The sequence below is a fragment of the Puntigrus tetrazona genome, chromosome 7 (assembly GCF_018831695.1).
Source record: "Puntigrus tetrazona isolate hp1 chromosome 7, ASM1883169v1, whole genome shotgun sequence".
NCBI classification, from domain to species: Eukaryota; Metazoa; Chordata; class Actinopteri; order Cypriniformes; family Cyprinidae; genus Puntigrus; species Puntigrus tetrazona.
Genome location: NC_056705.1, coordinates 15,327,847 through 15,347,287, shown reverse-complemented (window position 1 = coordinate 15,347,287; position 19,441 = coordinate 15,327,847). Strand labels below are relative to the sequence as shown.

General features: G+C 40.3%; 1 protein-coding gene and 2 long non-coding RNA genes across 4 annotated transcripts; all 3 read right to left on the bottom strand.

Moving 5' to 3' along the window:
* Positions 1-591: 591 nt before the first annotated feature.
* Positions 592-2,047, bottom strand: LOC122347853. 2 transcript variants are annotated; one of them, XR_006251251.1, is made up of 5 exons: positions 1,784-2,047; positions 1,607-1,654; positions 1,078-1,536; positions 901-997; positions 592-683 (listed from the first exon to the last, which is right to left on the bottom strand). It is a non-coding gene; the product is annotated as an uncharacterized LOC122347853 (long non-coding RNA). The 2 variants fall into 2 exon arrangements; XR_006251250.1 differs by having other exon boundaries at positions 1,078-1,654.
* A 1,345-nt stretch (positions 2,048-3,392) lies between these two features.
* On the bottom strand, positions 3,393-4,359 carry LOC122349078. The gene is made up of 2 exons (XR_006251419.1): positions 3,552-4,359; positions 3,393-3,449 (listed from the first exon to the last, which is right to left on the bottom strand). It is a non-coding gene; the product is annotated as an uncharacterized LOC122349078 (long non-coding RNA).
* A 3,618-nt stretch (positions 4,360-7,977) lies between these two features.
* On the bottom strand, positions 7,978-10,411 carry LOC122347924. The gene is made up of 2 exons (XM_043243174.1): positions 10,165-10,411; positions 7,978-10,062 (listed from the first exon to the last, which is right to left on the bottom strand). The coding sequence occupies exon 2, from the start codon at positions 9,814-9,816 to the stop codon at positions 7,978-7,980; it is 1,839 nt and encodes a 612-aa protein (XP_043099109.1). The 5' UTR covers positions 9,817-10,062; positions 10,165-10,411.
* Positions 10,412-19,441: the final 9,030 nt, after the last annotated feature.

Below are 19,441 nucleotides of genomic sequence, written 5' to 3'. Positions count from 1 at the left end.
TTCATGTCATCATATTCACATGTCATCGGAATTGCATACAGACATTTTTAAACAATTTTATATTTTGGATTTACAAATAGGTTTTCTTTGCAAGAAATTATGTGAAGTGGTTTTATATCAGCAGCATTGCTCAAATTCATAACTTTGTATTCATTGGTTCTTTTGACTACATAAGCATATAAGTGTGTGTGAAAATACATTTGTGATAAAACTCTAAGAAAAACTAAAACAATTCCTTTTTCACATTGTGGAACTATGCGTAGAACTTCACCAAAGAGATACTCTTCTCTTCAGTCACGGTTTAAAGCAAGTACACAACCAGTTTGAAATGTCTGACCAAACACATTAACAGAGTGAGAAACATGAACAGTGCTACATGTGTCAAGTTCATAGCCAAAGTCTTTCATGCTTTCAACAAACAGAACACTTTTTTTCCAAAGATCCAACCATGACTGGAAAATCATTTGGGACGGATATTTTTCTGTTAATGGACTTCCCAATTTCCAATGAAACATTGTTTGAACCTGACTCTTGTAGGCTAATGTCTTACTTATATTTACAAATCACTGATTCGACTACGCTTGCGCTTGGTAACGACGCTGATCATCACAAAGTTTCCTCCGTAGATTTCTAAGTCTCATCTCAATAAATCCACTGTGGGAGACTGGGTCATAGAAATGTTCCTGGATGAGAGGGGAAGGACAACAACTGTAACTCAAAACCTATGATGTGTGACAAGCAAACTAGCAGAGTGTATCTACTATTTGAGAAACTCTAATATTGGTCATTTAAAAAAAATGTGCACTAAATTTTCGTTTTATTTGTAACCTGTTTGTCACACTTACTATTCCATTTGCATTTATTACAAGTGAGCTTTGTGTTTGAATAAGTACAACTTACAAATCCTTCATTCTCTTCTCCCATCTTGATCTTCAGAGAAGGAAACAGTGTTACTACACTTTCTGCCAACATCCGCTTCTCATCATTACAAGGGTAACTAAGTAAAATAAAGACAAAACATGGAATTACATAATTCAACTTTTTTCAAAAGTGAAATTATCTCAACTGTAAACTTACAATCCACTTTGTTCCACCAACGCACTGACACCTATCTTCACAAGGACTTTTCTTGATGTCTCTGAAAGCATTCCTGAAGCTTCATAATCCTTCAATATACTCAGACCTTTGCTTTCAATTAGTGCTCGCAGAGTGTCTACATCAATTCTATTACGTTGACGCTGGAAATATAAGAGACACAAAGTATTTCTAATTAGATGAGTTAATGATTCACTTACTCAAAGTCACTTCCTTATACTGTTTCAGAATGAATTTGCATCTTTGAATGAACTGGTTAAACTCACTTATGAAGACACTTGTCAACATGAACTGGCAAAATGTACAAATTTTCTCTGGAATGGGCAAACAAAGTCAAACAGAGTAATACAAATAGTGAACAGAGTGCTGTTATTTCAGCACTTACTTACAAACCTTCTGTTGACTACTTGAACCAGGTTCTGGTATGTTCTTTGGTGCAACCTTAAAAAAAAAAAAAACTTCAAGCATATTACTTGTATTCTATTCTTAAGTCCTCCTTGAACATACATACTTTCTATTGATGACTTGGACTGGCTGCATCGGCATCCCCCTTTCCATTCTTAAAGGAAAACAAATAAGTGAAATCAATATTATTATTTAATGGTTAAGGAAAGTACAATAATTCTAGAATCTATATACATGACACACAGGTCATTTTTAGTTATATATTACAAGTGAAATTACATACCAATGCCTGTGATCCAGTTCTCTGAATTGACTTAAACAAAACTTGAAACTTATCCTTGTTTTCCACTTTTTCAGTTAGGTCAGTGTCAATAAATTCATTAAAATCAGCATTAAATTTCAAAATTCTGTGGTACTCTGCAGCACATGGTAGGAGACATTTGGAAGCATCAATTATTTCTGCTACACTCTTGAGATGCTGAAGTTTTTTGCATATCTCCTTTTCATCAAGTAATACAGTCACTAGTGTTTTTGGCGTCTCCTCCATTTGAAGCTGCAAAACGGCAAACAAAAACACAAATCTGTTTTATATATAAGCATAATATTCACATTCACAATGTAAAACAGTATTTAACAAGCAGTGTGAGAATGAAGAATATCTATTTATTTACGAAAACGTCAAATTAGCATAAACTTCCGATACCTCTGACAAATAGGCTGCCCATCTTCAACTAAGAGTCTTGCTGAATTTCGTACTTCTACGACTTCTGCCATAAAAATAGTAAAAATAGTATGCTACAGTACACAGCTCTAAAAACAGAATCTGTTTGTCTCGTATAACAAAGATACACTCTCGAAATCTGACATTAAAATAACTGACCGTCCCTTCTCTGAAAACAACACAACCTGTGTGCTTTCTTAACCCACCTCTGTGTTTAGCTAAGGACAACACATTTTGTGTTATCCCTGCCCATTTTCTACACACCAGTGTGTTATAGTTACACAATTTGTGTCAATCACATACATAAAATGACACAAACCGTGTTAAAATAGTCAAATTAACACACCTTTTTTGAGATAGAGTACTCGAATGTGAATAAAATTTTAACGTTACCGTGATAAATCATGTTACTATTTAGGGCATTTAACAAAACAACAATAACTTACATTCTGTTGTTTAACGAAAGAGAGGCGACAGATTGACAAAGCCTCACCGCTTTCATTGCTAACTCGTTAAGAGAATCCCCCTAATACTAGCTGTAGCATTCTATCACACATGTAATTTACAACAAATCGAAAAAAAAACAAAACAAAATGTTTATGAGAAGAAATCAAAACAATTTGTGACGCACTAACTTAACGTTAACTATCAGACGCGGTTGCTATTCTGTTCGACACGGTCTCTCACATTTGACCGTCGAAAAATAGCAATTTTACATTTGACAATTTGTAATAACAAATAAATCCAAGTACCTTACATTTGTGCATCCAAGTCATCCACCGTTGGAAAAGAAGCGCGAACTTGCTCAACTTGCGGAGTGACGAAGCAGCAATGTGATTGGATGACAGCTAACACATGTTGTGTTGGACACAGTGTGTTGTTTCTCGCTCGCTCGCTCTTTTTATTTTTCACACATGATCAACTTAAAATGACACAAAATGTGTTAAAATAGCCATAACACAAGAAATGTGTTAATAATTAACACATCCTTTTTGAGAGTGTTTGTGTCTTAAGATGTACACTTATTGTTTTATGTTTTTTTGTTAACCCTGGCAAATCTGAATGTACATTCTTTTGTTAGTAGTAGTATTATTTTTGTATGTATGTATAATTGTATCTATGTTATAATGCTTGTAGCGGACCCCGTCCGAATGATGGCCGAAACTTTTACTGATGTTTCCAGACTTTTATTTCTGTTCCCTTTCGTCTTCAGAAATCACCGTAAGAGCTGAACAAAGTGATACAAAACGTATATCAACATTACCTGACATATTCAGCGATGCTGACAAAAACACTTGTATTAAATCAACAGCGTATAAAAAACACAAACCTTATGCCTTTTCGGGGGGTTGCTAAATAAACTTGTTACATCTCTTTCGTGAACGAGTTTTAAGCCGTCATGAAGCGTTCACTCTCCCATTCCCCTTTTCTCTTTAGCGTCGTGCGTTGTGAAAAGCTGATTTTGTTTCAAAATAAAAGTCCCCCATAAACAACGAAAATAATTTGGTCATTAAACATTAAATATTACAAAGGCAACACCAAACAAAATAAATTAAAATTAACTCTTATTAAAGCCTGTTACACTCCCACCAAATTATCAATGTTTCTCAAACATGACTAATTTCACTTATAACTCTTGTGTGCATCAAGTGCAATAAAGTCCTTTTGAAGATGCATTCACTCCGCTTCCAATAATAAGACCAACTTCTGAGCTGGCCTTTCTATTATTGAGGTTTTATGAACTCGTTCTCCTTTCTTGTTTAGTCTTTTGTCACCAAGTGCTATTTTGGCCTTTCTTACCAGTCCATCTGAACTCAGAACAGTCTCAGTAATCCTTCCAAGCCTCCATTCACTCCTTGGTAAGGTTTCATCAATATCCATGACTATGTCACCAATTTGAAAGTTCCTTTTTGGAGCATGCCAGCATTGTCGAGCAGCGATGTTGTGGAGATACTCTTTTTTCCATCTGCTCCAAAACTGTTCAGTAAGATACTGCACACGCCTCCATCTCTTCCTCATATACACATCCTCTCTTATGAACTTTCCTGGTGGAGGTAGGGCTGTGGTGGATTTCATGGTAATCAGATGATTAGGTGTGAGTGGTTCTAAGCTCTTGGGGTCATTCAGGTTGTCAACTGTAAGGGTCGACTATTGATTATTGCCATGGCTTCATAAAGCAAGGTGCGCAATGAAGCATCATCTAGCCTGCCTGCTGAAAGGGTGATGGTAGCACTAAGAACACTCCTTACAGTTTTGATTTGCCGCTCCCATACACCCCTGCATGACTAGAATGGGGTGCATTCAAAACGAAATCACATTGTTTGTCGGTCAAAAAAGTAGTGAGCCTTTCTGGATCGAGCTCCTGCAGTGCCAAGTTCAGTTCGTTCTTTGCACCTACGAAATTGGTACCTTGGTCACATCTGATCTGTCGTACTGTGCCTCGAATTGCGATAAAGCACCTTAGACTGTTAATAAACGCATCTGTGGACATATCTTCTAACATTTCTATATGAATAGCTCTTGAACACAGACATGTTAGAAGCAGACCATACCGTTTGTGATGTTTCCTTCCTTCTTTAGTCACAAAAGGACCAAAGCAGTCCATTCCACAATACATAAAAGGTGGAGAAGGCTCTACGCGTTCTGAGGGAAGATCGCTCATCCTTTGTCCTTCAGCAGGTCTTCTCAGTCTTCTACATGTTACACAGTTGCGAATGTAAGATGAGACCGCTCGATTTATTCCAGGTATCCAATAGCCACACGATCTGATTTCATTTGTTGTGAAACCCTTGCCTTGATGTTTTACAGTTTCATGACAGTGTGCTATTATCAACTTGGTTACATGATGCTCTTTAGGAAGGATTAGTGGATGCTTAAATGAGTCAGCGTCCGATGAGCGATTTAGTCTACCTCCCACTTTAATCATACCATCTTTGGCATCTATGAAGGCATCCAAGTAATGAAGTTTACTGTTACTTGGAAGTTGTTTTCCTTGACTCAACAGATCAATCTCTTTCTGATACGTTTGCCTTTGTACTCCTCTTAGAATCAAGCATCTAGCATCCTCTTGTTCACTTACAGAAGCCGGTGAACTTGCTTTATCCCTCTTGATCCATCTCAGAAGACGTGCAATGGCTTTGGTAGCTTTAGACCAAGAAGAGAACTTGGATAAGTGATCCACAAGATCTTTACTTTCTGTGGTCTTCGTTTGTAATGTCTGAATTTTCTTTACTTCTGGGTCTCCTACTGGGAGATCCAGCACAACATCTGAGGTTGTTATTTCCCTTTCCCACAAGAATGAGGGACCAGAGAACCAGTTAGATGAGAGCAGTTCATTTATTGTCCTTCCTCTAGAAGCAATGTCTGCTGGATTTTCATCCGTTGGGACATACAGCCATTGTTCAGGTTCTGTACTTTGACGTATTTTTTGAACTCTATTGGCTACAAACGTGTGAAAACGATTTAGCGCCATTATTTATGTAACCCAAAACCACCTTTGAGTCAGTCCAAAAGAATTCGTCAACATTAGTGAGGTTAAGCTCTTCTCTGAGCATATTGCTCATCCTGACTGATACCACAGCTGCCGTTAACTCTAGTCTCGGTATAGTAATGATCTTTGAAGGAGAGACCCGGGCTTTGCCAATGAGAAAAGTGCAATGAATTTCATTATTCTCATTTATCATTCTCAGATAGGAACACTGACCGTAACCACAGGTACTTGCATCAGAGAAATGATGCATTTCGTTTTCACAATCTTGCCGAATTCAGATGGTACATAACATCGTGGTATATTCACATTTCCCAAATTGACGAAGTCATTCTGCCATCTCTCCCACCGTGGGCTGAGAGCAGGGAGAGCGGATCATCCCAGCCTGTACCTTGGCGACACATTTCTTGCAAAATCCTCTTGCCATTCAGAACGTACGGAGCTACAAAGCCCAAAGGATCATATATGGACGCAACAGTAGACAGTATACCACGGCGTGTTGTAGGTTGACCCTTTAGTGGTATATGAAATTTAAAGCTGTCACTCTGTATGTTCCAATGGATGCCCAAAGCTCTTTCAAGCGGCATGTCATTGAAGGTGAGATCTTTTGTTTCAAAGTTTACAGCGCATTCTGATGCTGGTATATTCTGCAAAACAGTGTTGTTGTTTGATACAAACTTATGAAGTCTAAGACCACCCTTTGCACACAGCTCCGTGCTTCCTTTGTCAACTGAATGGCCTCTTCTACTGTCTCTACACTTGTAACTCCATCATCGACATAAAAATCTCTAATGATGAACTGAGCACCTAATGTGTGTGTTTGGCTGTGTTCATTGGCTAAGTATCTTAGTCCATAGTTCGCGCAACCGGGCGAAGACACTGCACCAAACAGATGCACTTTCATTCGGTAATCTTGAAGTACTGAATTTGCATCTCCATCTTTCCACCACAAAAAGCGCAGATAATCCCGATCCTTTTCTTGGACATGGAACTGGTGGAACATTTTCTCAATGTCACAAGTTACTGCTATTGGATGTCTTCTGAACCTTACAAGGACTCCTGTGAGATTGTTTATCATGTCTGGTCCTGTTAGTAAATGTTCATTGAGGCTTGTACCTTTGAATTGTGCTGAACAGTCAAAGACTACCCGTAACTTATCTGGCTTCTTTGGATGGTAGATGCCATGATGGGGTATGTACCACTTTTCACCATCGGTTGCATCATCATCCACTGCTTCTACGTCACCTCTTTCAATGATGTCATTCATATAAGTAACATAGTCTGTTTTGTACTTCTCATTTTACAGAACTTCTTGTTCAAATGATTGAGTCTGATGACTGCAAGCGCTCTGTTGTCAGGCAAGTATGGTCTCTGTTTAAATGGAAGAGGCATTTCATAATGTCCTTGAGCATTTTTCCTTATTCCTTCCTTGAGTTTATCTAGAAACTTGATATCCTCTTGAGAGACTGTCCTTTGATCTGCTGTAACATCCTTAAAGTCTGACTCAAGTATCCGAACTGCATCCACAGGTGTCAAAGCTGGTATCTCCCTTGTAGCTATTCTGTGACAAACACTGAATCCAACCGATCCATTAATGCTTGGTGCTGAGCAGCCCACAATACTCCAGCCTAAGTCTGTTAGAATAGCATATGGTTCCTCATCCTTACCTAGTATGACTTGCTTGGGAGCTAGCATTCTGGGGCAGTTATATCCGATCAGTAAACCTACTTCACAACTAAGAAGTGGTGGCATTTTGTCTGCAATTATCTTCAGATGACTCCAGTTCTCAGCTTTATCCTGTGTTGGTATGTGATCACGATTAACAGGTATACACTCCTTTGTATAAACTGGAGGAAGACTGATATGTACTGATGAATTGTAACCTCTGACACGAAGACCAGATACTCTTTTACTCTTAATGATCATGTTGTCTCCAATCATTGTGGTTAATTTGAGTTTCACTGGGTGACTGTCCGTTTGTAGCGTATTACTAACTTCTTCATCAATAAAAGTAGTGTCACTCTGTGTGTCTAGTAAAGCATACACAAGCTGTTCAATGGATGGATTTTTAACTGACGACACCCATACCGGTACAATCATAGATGTAATGACTGACTGATCTTCACTGGTGATATTAAGTGACATAGCATTTGTAGTTTCACACTCAAGTGCATGTACATTGCTTACCATGGGCAATGGTCGTTCTCTGTTTCCGTCTTTGTCATAACTGTAATCATGAAGACATGTGGGATGTCGTAATTTGCATACATCACACGTGTGTCGATTTGCGACATTCCTTTGCACAGTGGCCTGGTTTTAAACACCCATAACAGAGTTTGTTATCTTTCACATAGGCCCTTCTGTCCTTTAAAGACCTCTCCATGAATTTCAGGCACTTATGAAGCTGATGTTTGTCATCTTCACACAACATGCACTGTGCTTTTAACTGTTCTTTAACTGCTGTTTGTCTGTCATTGTTTACAATTGTTTCAGTCTTAAAGACAATTGCTTTGTTTCCTTTGATTTCCTTTGAGATCCTTCTGTCTTGAGGTAACTCACGAGAATGAAGAGCATGCAATGAAGTGATGGGATTACACATGATTTCTGCTTCTGCTGACATGAAATTGACAAAGTCATGAAAGCTTGGAAACTCCTTTCCATCCATGAGGGCTGTAGTGACCTGACGGTTCCATCTGGAAGCTGCCCAATCTGGAAGTTTCTGTATGAGCTTTTGGTTCTCTTCACAATCGTTTAATATTTCCAGACCTTTAACATGAGGTATGGCTTGCAAACAGGCATTAAGGAAGTCTGCAAATGTTCTCAGACTTTCTGCATCTTTGGATTGTATTTTCGGCCACTTGGAAAGTTTATCCCGAAACGCTCTTTGAATGACAAAGGGTTGGCCGTATCTTTGGTTTAGTTTGTCCCAAGCATCTTTATAGGCTTCTTCGTCATTTCGAAAAAAGGTGCCCTCAAGATATTTGTGTGCTGAGCCACTCACATACTTTTTTAAATAATAGAGTTTATCAGCTGCTGGGATGCCCTTTCTATCTATTAATGACATAAATGACGCTTTCCAGTTTACAAACTGAATTGGGTCTCCGCTGAACACTGCGGGTTCAGGTATGGGTAACCTGTTAATGGCTATACTGTCCTGAACTGCTTGAGCAAGATGAGTTACTTCACTTAGAGGTGTTGACTGTACAACATTGCTTTGCTGATGTAACATTTTGTTTCTCTGCTCTTCTTGTTTATTCTGTGTTGACTCACTTCTTGTCTCTTGTTTTATTTCTTCATCATAGGATTTTACTCTGGCACGAGCAACTTCAATATCCTTTTCCACCTGCAGCCGTTCTAGCTCAAACTTTTGAGTTTCTAACTCTCTTCTGAGTTGCTCTTCTAAGGTTCTTATTCTCTCCTTTTGTTGTCTTTCCGTTTCCATCATCTTGTATTCAACCTCTTTTGCAGCCAGCTCTGCTGCAGCATCTGCACGTTTGCTTGCAGAACTAGAAGATCCAGAGTGCATGCTGACACTCATTTTTGAAGCAGTTGAACCATATATAGAGCGAGCATAACTATGTGCTTTTAGTTCACTTAGACGAACTTTTTCTCTCTCTGCATCAAACTCGCCATCTACAGTTGTCATTCTGTCATACACAAATTTGATGATATCATTGGTCACAGCTTCACATGCATCAATTTTACGTCTTAAATCAGCAGCAGGTGTAACATATTGTCTTATGTCACTGAAAAGTTTCAGAATACAGTTCCTTTTATCCTCAAGAGAGTCAGCAATTTCAGCCAGTTGCTTATCAGTTATGTCTGTTTTTAAGGTCTGTCTTGCTTTACGGGCATCTAACTTCCATTGCTCATACAAAGTTATTAACCTTTTTTCTTTCTTACAGCATTCATCTTTCTGATAAGCAAGCATTTTCTCCGTAGGCATACAAGTACGTTCGGAACGTCGAGGGAGTTCTGCACTGTCTTGTACATGACACTGGCGTTCTGCAGCAATTTTATCTTTATCTGCACCATTTAGATCCCTTTCCTTTTCTGTCTCTGTCTGAAGCAGGCTTCCAGTTATTTGTTCTTCTGTTTCAATTTCCATACTTAACTTGCCGACTACAGCACAGCGTCGCAGCTCCGTAGACCATCACGCTGATTCTGACGTACTGCCATCCATTTTCCTTTAGTCACGTTGAATCCGTCTGTCAGCACGTGCGGCGAGGATCTGAACCAGCGAAGGTAAAGCTCTTACTGTAGCGGACCCCGTCCGAATGATGGCCGAAACTTTTACTGATGTTTCCAGACTTTTATTTCTGTTCCCTTTCGTCTTCAGAAATCACCGTAAGAGCTGAACAAAGTGATACAAAACGTATATCAACATTACCTGACATATTCAGCGATGCTGACAAAAACACTTGTATTAAATCAACAGCGTATAAAAAACACAAACCTTATGCCTTTTCGGGGGGTTGCTAAATAAACTTGTTACATCTCTTTCGTGAACGAGTTTTAAGCCGTCATGAAGCGTTCACTCTCCCATTCCCCTTTTCTCTTTAGCGTCGTGCGTTGTGAAAAGCTGATTTTGTTTCAAAATAAAAGTCCCCCATAAACAACGAAAATAATTTGGTCATTAAACATTAAATATTACAAAGGCAACACCAAACAAAATAAATTAAAATTAACTCTTATTAAAGCCTGTTACAATGCTTGTACTTTTCAAAAATAGTAATAAAAAAAAAAAAAATCAGCGCGTGACTTCTGTGACGTCACCGAACTTTTAGAACGTGTCGCCCTACTATTTAAAGGATTCGAATTTAGAACTCATTTTGTTGGTTGAAGTTTTAGTGTAGTGTTTTTCTGAGTGGAAAAAAAAACCTGTTGTAATGGGGCTGTTTTCAAGACTAAAGAAAGCGTTTAAACGGGAGCATGCACACGAACCCGAGCCCTGTGTGCTGCTCAAATACTCCCCCGTCAGGCCGGAACACCATCCTCATCCTCACGATGAGACGCCTGGTGCTGCTGCCGATGAGATAGGGAGAGAAGAGGCAGGGAGACCAAAGTTCTGGGGATGTCGTTCTCGTCACTTTTTCCGCCGAAAAGCTGGGAAATACAACCTGGCTAAGGCTGAGGAAGTCTGCCAGAAGGAGGCGGCATTGTATCGGAGACTTAATGATGGTACAATCACAGAAGATGATTGAAGTTTTGATTCAAGGGAGATTCTTTAATTAGGGAATGTTTTTGTGTACAATTAAAAAAAAATCACTTGTTCACATACTTAAGATAGCACTGTCTAAATCGTCCATAATTGTTACTGAGCATTTTTTCCACTTCGTTATTAATATTCCATCTGTAGGTCAGACTTCTCGACAACAGGGATGTGTTGTTGTCGAGATCCATGATCATCAAGACCCTCCAGTCTCTGAAGTCCTCCCTGCTCTAGAGAAACTGCTGGAGCAGGACGTCCCCCAACAACTGGATGTCAACATTCCAGCTAGTTTGAATAAAGAGGACAAAGTGGAAGAGCTGGACAAGGGTAAGTTTACTGACATAAGCCCATTCTCACTTTCCCGGTGAAGGGATTTAGTAGGCCTCATTGCCAAGCCTGACAGTAAAAATCTTAATTCAGAAACAAAGTCATGTAATGTAATTAAAAGGTACTGTAATTTGAGTATGCGATATTTTATTCATATTACTCGTGTGTTCCCCTCTTTAGATCAGATTTGTCTGCATGGGATAATCGCACTGAAGACAATGAAGTGGAGGAGCCAGACAACAGTACGAATATTAAATATATGAATATTAGAAATTGTTAGTAGAAATTCTAGAATGCGTATTTTTGCTAACTGCATTTGTTTATCTTATAAATAGATCACGTATTCAGGCAATACGAATTTGGGCCCCAGCTGGGTGAAGGAGGCGGTGGCTGTGTATATGCAGGGACTCGCCACGCAAGGATGGCCTTAAGGTTTCATTTTTTTGCTTCCTTTTTTGTTTTTACGTATGAAACTTTCCATACTTGTTTGGTATTGGTGACTGGAATGATCTCTGTGCACCTGATAATTGACTATTCTAGCTTTGTTTGAACAGGTGGCTGTGAAGATTGCCGAAAAGACTCCAGATATGCCATATATCAGAATTGTGAATAGCCTGTGCTCTTTATAATGTTGCTTCTCAGTCGTTGTTTTCAGTTTCGAACGTCTTATATCACGTTAAATCTAAGAAACCGCCTTCAACTAAACATCATGCTTTCTTTTAGCCTGGCCATCCCAGTCGCCTCCCCTTGGAGATTGGCCTTACACTCTTGGCCAATGAGGACCCCAGCGTTCCATACATAATCAAACTCCTGGATTGGCAGGACAACCCGGACAACTATGTCATGGTTTTGGAGCGACCCATGCCTAGCATGAGTCTGTTTAGTTTCGTGGAGGTCCGTGAAAGGCTCAAAGAGGGGCTAGCACGACATTTTATGTTGCAGGTCGTTCAGGCCGCTAACATTTGCTGCGAGCGCGGGGTCTTCCATAGAGACATCAAAATGGAAAACCTCCTGGTGAACCCAGACACATTGGAGGTCAAGTTGATCGACTTTGGATGCGGCGAGCTCATGAAGGACACTGAATATGTGACCTACAGTGGTAAGTTTTACCATTTGCTAGCAGGTCGTTTAGCTCCCGGAAACACATCTAGCTGCACACGCTGTAGAAATGCATTAAATATCCAAACCCCTTTCTTCCAGGTACAGAAATATTCTGTCCACCAGAGCTCTGGAGCAACGGCAGCTACTATGCAAAGCCGGCAACGGTTTGGTCTTTAGGGATCCTGCTGTTCGTTATGGTGTGTGGTTATTATCCAGAGCAGACGAAGACCTGCAAGAGATCAGCAAGAATACGTGGTCCGAACCTGATCTGTCAAAAGGTAAGATCTTCATCAAAGAAAAAAAAAAGAGGTGGATTACCAAATATGAAAGTATACTATTTAGAAACTTGATTATAAAAAAGTGGAACATACAAGTTTGTAATCATCTCTCAACTTTTTGACCAGAATGCTGCCAGATGATTTGTGATTGTCTGCAGCTGGATCCCCAGCAGAGACCTATTCTGGAGGATATGCAGCTCCATGACTGGTTTATGGTACTAAGATTAGAATTTGCTAAATGTTGTTTTTTTCATGTTTGCTCCAAATGTCACGTATTAAGATAAATAACACTGATTTATGTTTTTGTTTCAGGTCGTGGAGTCAGAAAACTCCCTGCCCGTCTAGAAGTGCCTGGCACCTTGAAGTGGCATCATTTATATTTAGAATTTGTGTTAGATAAATATGTGTTAAGACAATTGTTTTAAAATATTATCCGAGATAAAGTATAATATAGTAACAGTTACATAAGTATAATTAAAAAAACAAAAAAAAAACAATCTAAAAAAAAAAAAAAAAATGTATATAAGTATAAGAATAGAGCAAGTAGATATAAGTATATCTTTATAATTATTTAATTTAGATGTTAAGTATTAAGATATTTGTAGTTGTATTAAGACATGTGTTCAATGTGTTATATTACCCGAGATCTCTCTGTTGAAAGCATTTGGAAATACCAAAAAAAAAAATGAATAAAATCAACAATTCATTCAGCACTACAGTCATCCATGACACAAACAATCAGTGTAGAATGTACAGAAATATTCAGAAATGTCAAAATGACATAACTCATGTACACTTCACACAAAAACACATCCCATGTTAGCTTGACAGAATTTTGGATTGGAGTTGAATTGTTCCAAATTAGACTAAAAGATTTATAAAATTATATATTTAGTCAAAACTGTGTATGCTATGTCGGTTGACAACACATACATTGTACACACATTATGACATTAGCCACTTCCACAAATTTCAGTACAACTGACTTGATTATAAAGCGGACAATTGATGTATTCCTTTGTGATGCCAACTATATATATATATATTGGCAATTCAGGCGATTCCAAAGGTTTTCTTTCCGTATATGAAATCCCTGCTTAAGGTAAATCAGTTAAATCACCAGTGCTGCATCTTTGGAATAGGAGCCAAGCATGATTACATGTAGGCATAATAAAAATGGCAAAAATTTTATAGAAACACAGAAAACATCACATCAAAATTTCATGTAGTTGCTGCTCAGTAGTCACATTACCACGATTAACAGAAGCACCACGTCCCAGCCATAAATGAGCACAGTTTTTACAGGTTGACTACATCCAAAGTTTTTCCCCATTAATAGACCTGTGTCACGGTGTGTTTCAAGGAAGGAGCACTCGACGAGAATATGACATTAACAGTTTTAATCTTCTACAAACAAACTGAATATAACGAGATCGGACAAACTGAACTGAAATAAACAGGAACTATATACACAAAGTAATTGACATAATTAACACGACACCTGAATACAGTTAGACAGTTAACTGAAGGTAGGGCACACACAGCACATGATACATGAAAACAACAAATACGTGACAACCTGCTGACCAAAACAGCATTAAACTAATTCAATTAAGATATTAAATACCAAACACTCTATTACATACCAAGAGGAGTATATGAAAAATGGTAACACTTTACAAGATGTCAAGATTGTTATTATTACGACCTCACGGCGTAGGTCTAGGGGTACTAGGGTATATAACATTTAAAAAGACAGACAGTAAAGAGTGCGCGTGACACGGTGTGCGGACCAAAAAAACTCAGCAAACTAAAGTACAAGAGAATGCTTTTGTTGTTGTTTGTGATCATTAAATACTGAAAGTTTGGAGGTGACAAAACAAAAAAGGAAAATGTATATACACATGTACACTATTTACATGAACAATACACGAGACGGAGGGAACGGGAAGAAGAGACGAGGCCGGTGCTAAATCAAAGAAAATAAGTCAAAAACAGCCTCCAGCTACTTAATTTCCCCTAAGCTATCTAGAAACAGAAATATACAGAGAGAAAATGTTTTCAGCGTCCGAGACGCCTAACTAAACTACACTCGTTTAGCCAAAACAGGAGCACATGGGGTGTGCACGCGCCACAACCTAAAGTACTAGACGATGACAGAATCCTGCGTGTTGTAGTGTATGTCACGTGACGTCCTTACCTGTCCATCATAACACATAACGCGCGTGAGGATTTACAGTGTGGGGAAAGGGAACGAAAAACAATACTCACGGTGGCAAGTGACAAACATCAAAACAAATACAATACGCAAGGATAGCGAAGCAAGTAGCGAAAGTCTGAACAGCAACAAAATGGGGGCTCTATATGCAACATCCCAGTGAAAGATCAAGTTACATACTTAGGAATTCTAATTAATGAAGATAAAATAACAGGAAGTAAATTGACACTTTAATAGCGAAAACTCAAAAGAAGTTTAACTCATGGTTGCAAAGAGCCTTATCAACAAGAGATTTTGGTGTTAAAACAACTCTTTAAGAGTTCAATTCAACACTGGACCCGAGTGTATTTGGTCCCACTCAGATTTGGTGATAAAATGACCCTTAAAAGTGTCCAATTTTCAGAGTAAAATGAACTGAGATTGGAGTAAAAATTTAACACTGCTCAACACTGAGTAGTGTTACTGCAATTTAACGCTACAAGATATCCCATTCATTAAGTAGTTCAAAAATTAACTACAGTGCCAATATTTCACTCTCTGGTTAAAGTGCAAAGTCAACTCTTACATCGTTTTCTTAATAAAAAAAAAAAAAAGAATAGAAAAAATAAAGAACAGAAAACAGCTTCATTAGCGAAACATTTATTTGTCAGAACCGGACTTGAACATGGGTCTCTAGCGCCGTAATAAGATACTCTCCACCGAAGTGTTGGACCCAAAATGCAAGACACAAAAGTCAAAAAGAAGAATATCTTTTATTTCCAGGGCAAAACAAAACAGTCCAAACAAAAACTACTCCAAAAGGCAAATTACTTCTCTCAAGAGTAGACAGAAAAAAAATCAGGAAGTCAGAAGCCCAGGGACAAAAATTAAAAGAAAAAGAGATGATTCAGGAGAACTTACACATGAACCAAAAGGGCACCAGCAAGCAAAAATAACCAAGCACAAATGACAAAAAGAAAGCCACTTAAATAGGGAAGCTAACTAGACAGGGCTGGGACTAATAAACCTAATTAGCTGAGAGAACGAAACACAGGAAAATTGTCACCATCAAGTGGCGAAAATAAGGCATGGCAGATTACAAATCCTGACAGGACCCCCCCCTTCTAGGAACGGCTCCTGACGTTCCCTCCAGCTTTGCCCCCTTTTTGAGCTCTGAATTCTCAAATCAACTCAGGATCTAGGATGTCTCTGGCGGGAACCCAGGAGCGCTCCTCCGGACCGTAGCCTTCCCAGTCCACAAGATACTGCCGGGACCCTCGAACTTGACGAACATCAAGTATCCTGTGGACTGTAAACGCGGGTCGACCCCCAATGACCCGAGGAGGGGGAGGAGTTTTATCTGGGATAAAAGGAGAACACAACACAGGTTTTAACAAGGATACAATACATGAAATGTGGGATTAACCTTAAGTGAACGGGGTAAAGTTAAACGATACGTGACAGGATTTACTTTCCTAGCTATTTTGAAGGGCCCAATGAACTTCTGACTCAGCTTATGGGACTCCACCCTAAGTGGGAGGTTCTTAGTTGAAAGCCAGACCCGTTGCCCCACACGCGATTGGCCTGGGTCTGGCGCTGGCCAGACGTGCGGAGATTTTTAGCCCGGACAGTTCTCCAGACCCTCCTACAGCGTCTGATATGAGACTGGACTTAGGGCACGGCCACATCCATTTCTTGCTCGGAGAATAGAGTAGGGACATAGCCGAATTGGCACTGGAAGGGTGAACGGCCGGTAGATGATGAACGGAGGGTATTATGAGCATACTCAGCCCAAATCAGGTAAGAGGACCAGGATGAGGGATTGCTGTGTACCATACACCTCAGGGTGGACTCGAGATCCTGGTTGACTCTTTCGGCCTCTCTGTTGGACTCAGGATGAAAGCCTGAAGATAAACTAACTGTAGCCCCCAGAGACTGACAGAATGCGCTCCAGAACTGGGATGAAAACTCGGGTCCTCGATCAGACACAATGTCCTGAGGGATGCCAAACACTCGAAACACATGGGTAGTGATAAGTTGAGCAGTCTCTTTGGCGGAGGGAAGTTTAGGTAGGGGAATGAACCGGGCGGCCTTGGAGAAGCAGTCGACAATAACAAAGATAGTAGTATTGCCTTGAGATGGGGGCAGATCCGTTATAAAATGGAGAGAGAGATGTGACCAAGGACGATGAGGAATAGGCAGGGGGTATAGGAGACCTTGAGGGGGAAGATGAGATGTCTTGTTTTGACTGCACACGGGACAGGCCTTGACAAAGGTTGCCACGTCAGTCTTAACAGTAGGCCACTAGAAGCGCCTTTGCAGGTACTCAAGGGTGCGTGTGATCCCAGGATGACAAGCAAATGAGGAAGTGTGGGCCCACTTGAGAACCTGAGCTCGAACAGACTTAGGGACATACAAGCAGTTCTCTGGGCCTCCATCAGGACCCGGGTCTCGTAGTTGGGCTTGACGTACTGATGTCTCCAGAGCCCAACGCAGGGGGGCCACAATTCTGGCTGCCGGAATAATAGGGCAAGGGGCATCTTCTTGGGACACACAGGCATAGACTCGAGACAGTGTGTGTTAGAGTTATGTATTGACATTTTGCAACTTTGATCCTTCAGTTACAGCTTCCATCGGGTGCCAGGCTTTGTCAGCCTGATGAGAACGGAATGTTGGAGTTAAATGTTGACAGTTATGCACCTGTGGCCTTTTAGTTTCAGTTTGATTCTTGGTCATAACATGGCCTCCGTAGAATACTGATAGGGCCACCGGAAGAATCTGAAGGAGTGAAGATTCTGACGCACAAGAAATGTGGCCAATTGTTTTCATTTACTGTATCTTGTCCTTTCCTCTATAAATAAAGTGACTTGCGATCTGAGCGTCGGAGGAGGCAAACGGAGGAGGCAAAGCAGGGAAGGAGGCAGAAGGCGGGGGCCTGCCCGGCCCCCGGCCTCAGGCGGACTGAGATCCGTCTGGAGGCAAAAGGGAGGTTAAGGAGAAACCTGCTTCTCTCCCGCTTGCAACCGACAGCCCAATCCTTGCAAGCCTTAAAATCCAGAAACTTGTCTTGTGTTTTATTTCGCCTTGAGTTGATCCTTCCTGGTAAAGAGCCGTTTGAGTGAAATAGTCTCAACATTTACTTGGTCCTTCGAGCCGGATCCCAACACGACAGAGCGGAGGAGGAGAGGACGAAGAGGAGCTGAGAGACAGTCTCTGGATCCAGAGCCAGGCAATAGCTGCCTGCAAAAATCCACCCGCGTGAATTCGAGGGGGGTCGGTGATTCTTCGTCTGGAAAAATCAACTTCTCCGGGCTGTCTGACGGGAGCCGTTGGAAGGACAACTCAACGCACTGATCAGGTGATATACCGGTATTGTTTTTTATGGGTGAAGCAAAGATTACTAGCTGCTTTGGAAGCACAGTAATCTCGACAGACGAATTCTGTCGACCAATAGTCTGGGACATTGGTTTGTATGTGGATGAGACTGCAGTATAATAGGTACCGGCTCGAGTTCGTAGCCAGTGATTTGCCTGTTGAGGTGAAGGATCTGTATCGACAGTGAAGCCAAGATTACTAGCTGCTTTGGAAGCACAGTAATCTCGACAGATCTAATTCTGTCGACCAATAGTCTGGGACATTGGTTTGTCGACAAAAATTGTTCTAAGCGCGCAGGGTATGAATGGTATGAATGTGTTGTATGAACGTCATTGTGAATCACTAGGATTTGCGGTGAATAAGGTGGTTGTTGTGGTTTAGGAATAACACAAACTGATATTTTTCCCACTAGAAGGGGAGTTGTGTTGTTCAAACATAAAATTTATATTGGGTTTGAGTCAAAATTGAAAAGTTGGTTTGTTCAGACGGCTGTATCCGCAGACAGATTAGTGTCTGTAGAAGCTTGGTGCAGTGGACGATCTGATCAGACGTGTGACTAATCGTTGACTCTTACCAAAAAGCGAAAATGGGTGCAGGAAAAAGTAAATTGATAGGAGATCCAAAGTTTATGCATGCATATTCGGCAGACAGTGTGCGATATCTCAATGAGTGGAATAAAAAATATGATTTCAGTGGTAAATTAGTCAAAAGGGACTGCGCTCTCTTAATAAACAAAATAAAGGTTGATTTATCCTTATCCAAGGGAAAAAAGGGTGATCTGTTGAAACGTCAATTGATTGAAGCAACGAGATGGCAAGAGCAGGTAGATAGAAGGTATGCGGAAGTCGAAGAGAAAGGAACAAGAAAGATTGATTGCAGTGCAGAAAGAAGAAGACCCAGCAGATTATGTTGGGAGACCAGAGGCATTGTATCGGCAAGAAAAGTTAAGTAGGGAAAGCAGCACGTGGTCGAGGTAGAGGGGGAGAGTTGTTAAGACAGAGAAACGATGACAGAGAATATGATAGGTGTTTTAATTGCCACAAGGAAGGCCATTATATCCGAGAATGCCCAGAACCGCTAAAGCCCAGAACACAGGGTAAAAGCCCAGAGGAAAGCCAAAGACCAGCCCCATATAATGATCAATTATGACTAGGTGAGACCAATAATGACCCCCTAGATGACCCAGAAGATGACTCCGATCTAGGCGAGACTGATAATGACCCCAAAACTGACCTAGACTTGC

Coding starts and splice junctions, on each gene's coding strand:
- LOC122347924 (XM_043243174.1), bottom strand. CDS start 9,816: ATGGAAATTGAAACAGAAGAACAAATAACTGGAAGCCTGCTTCAGACA.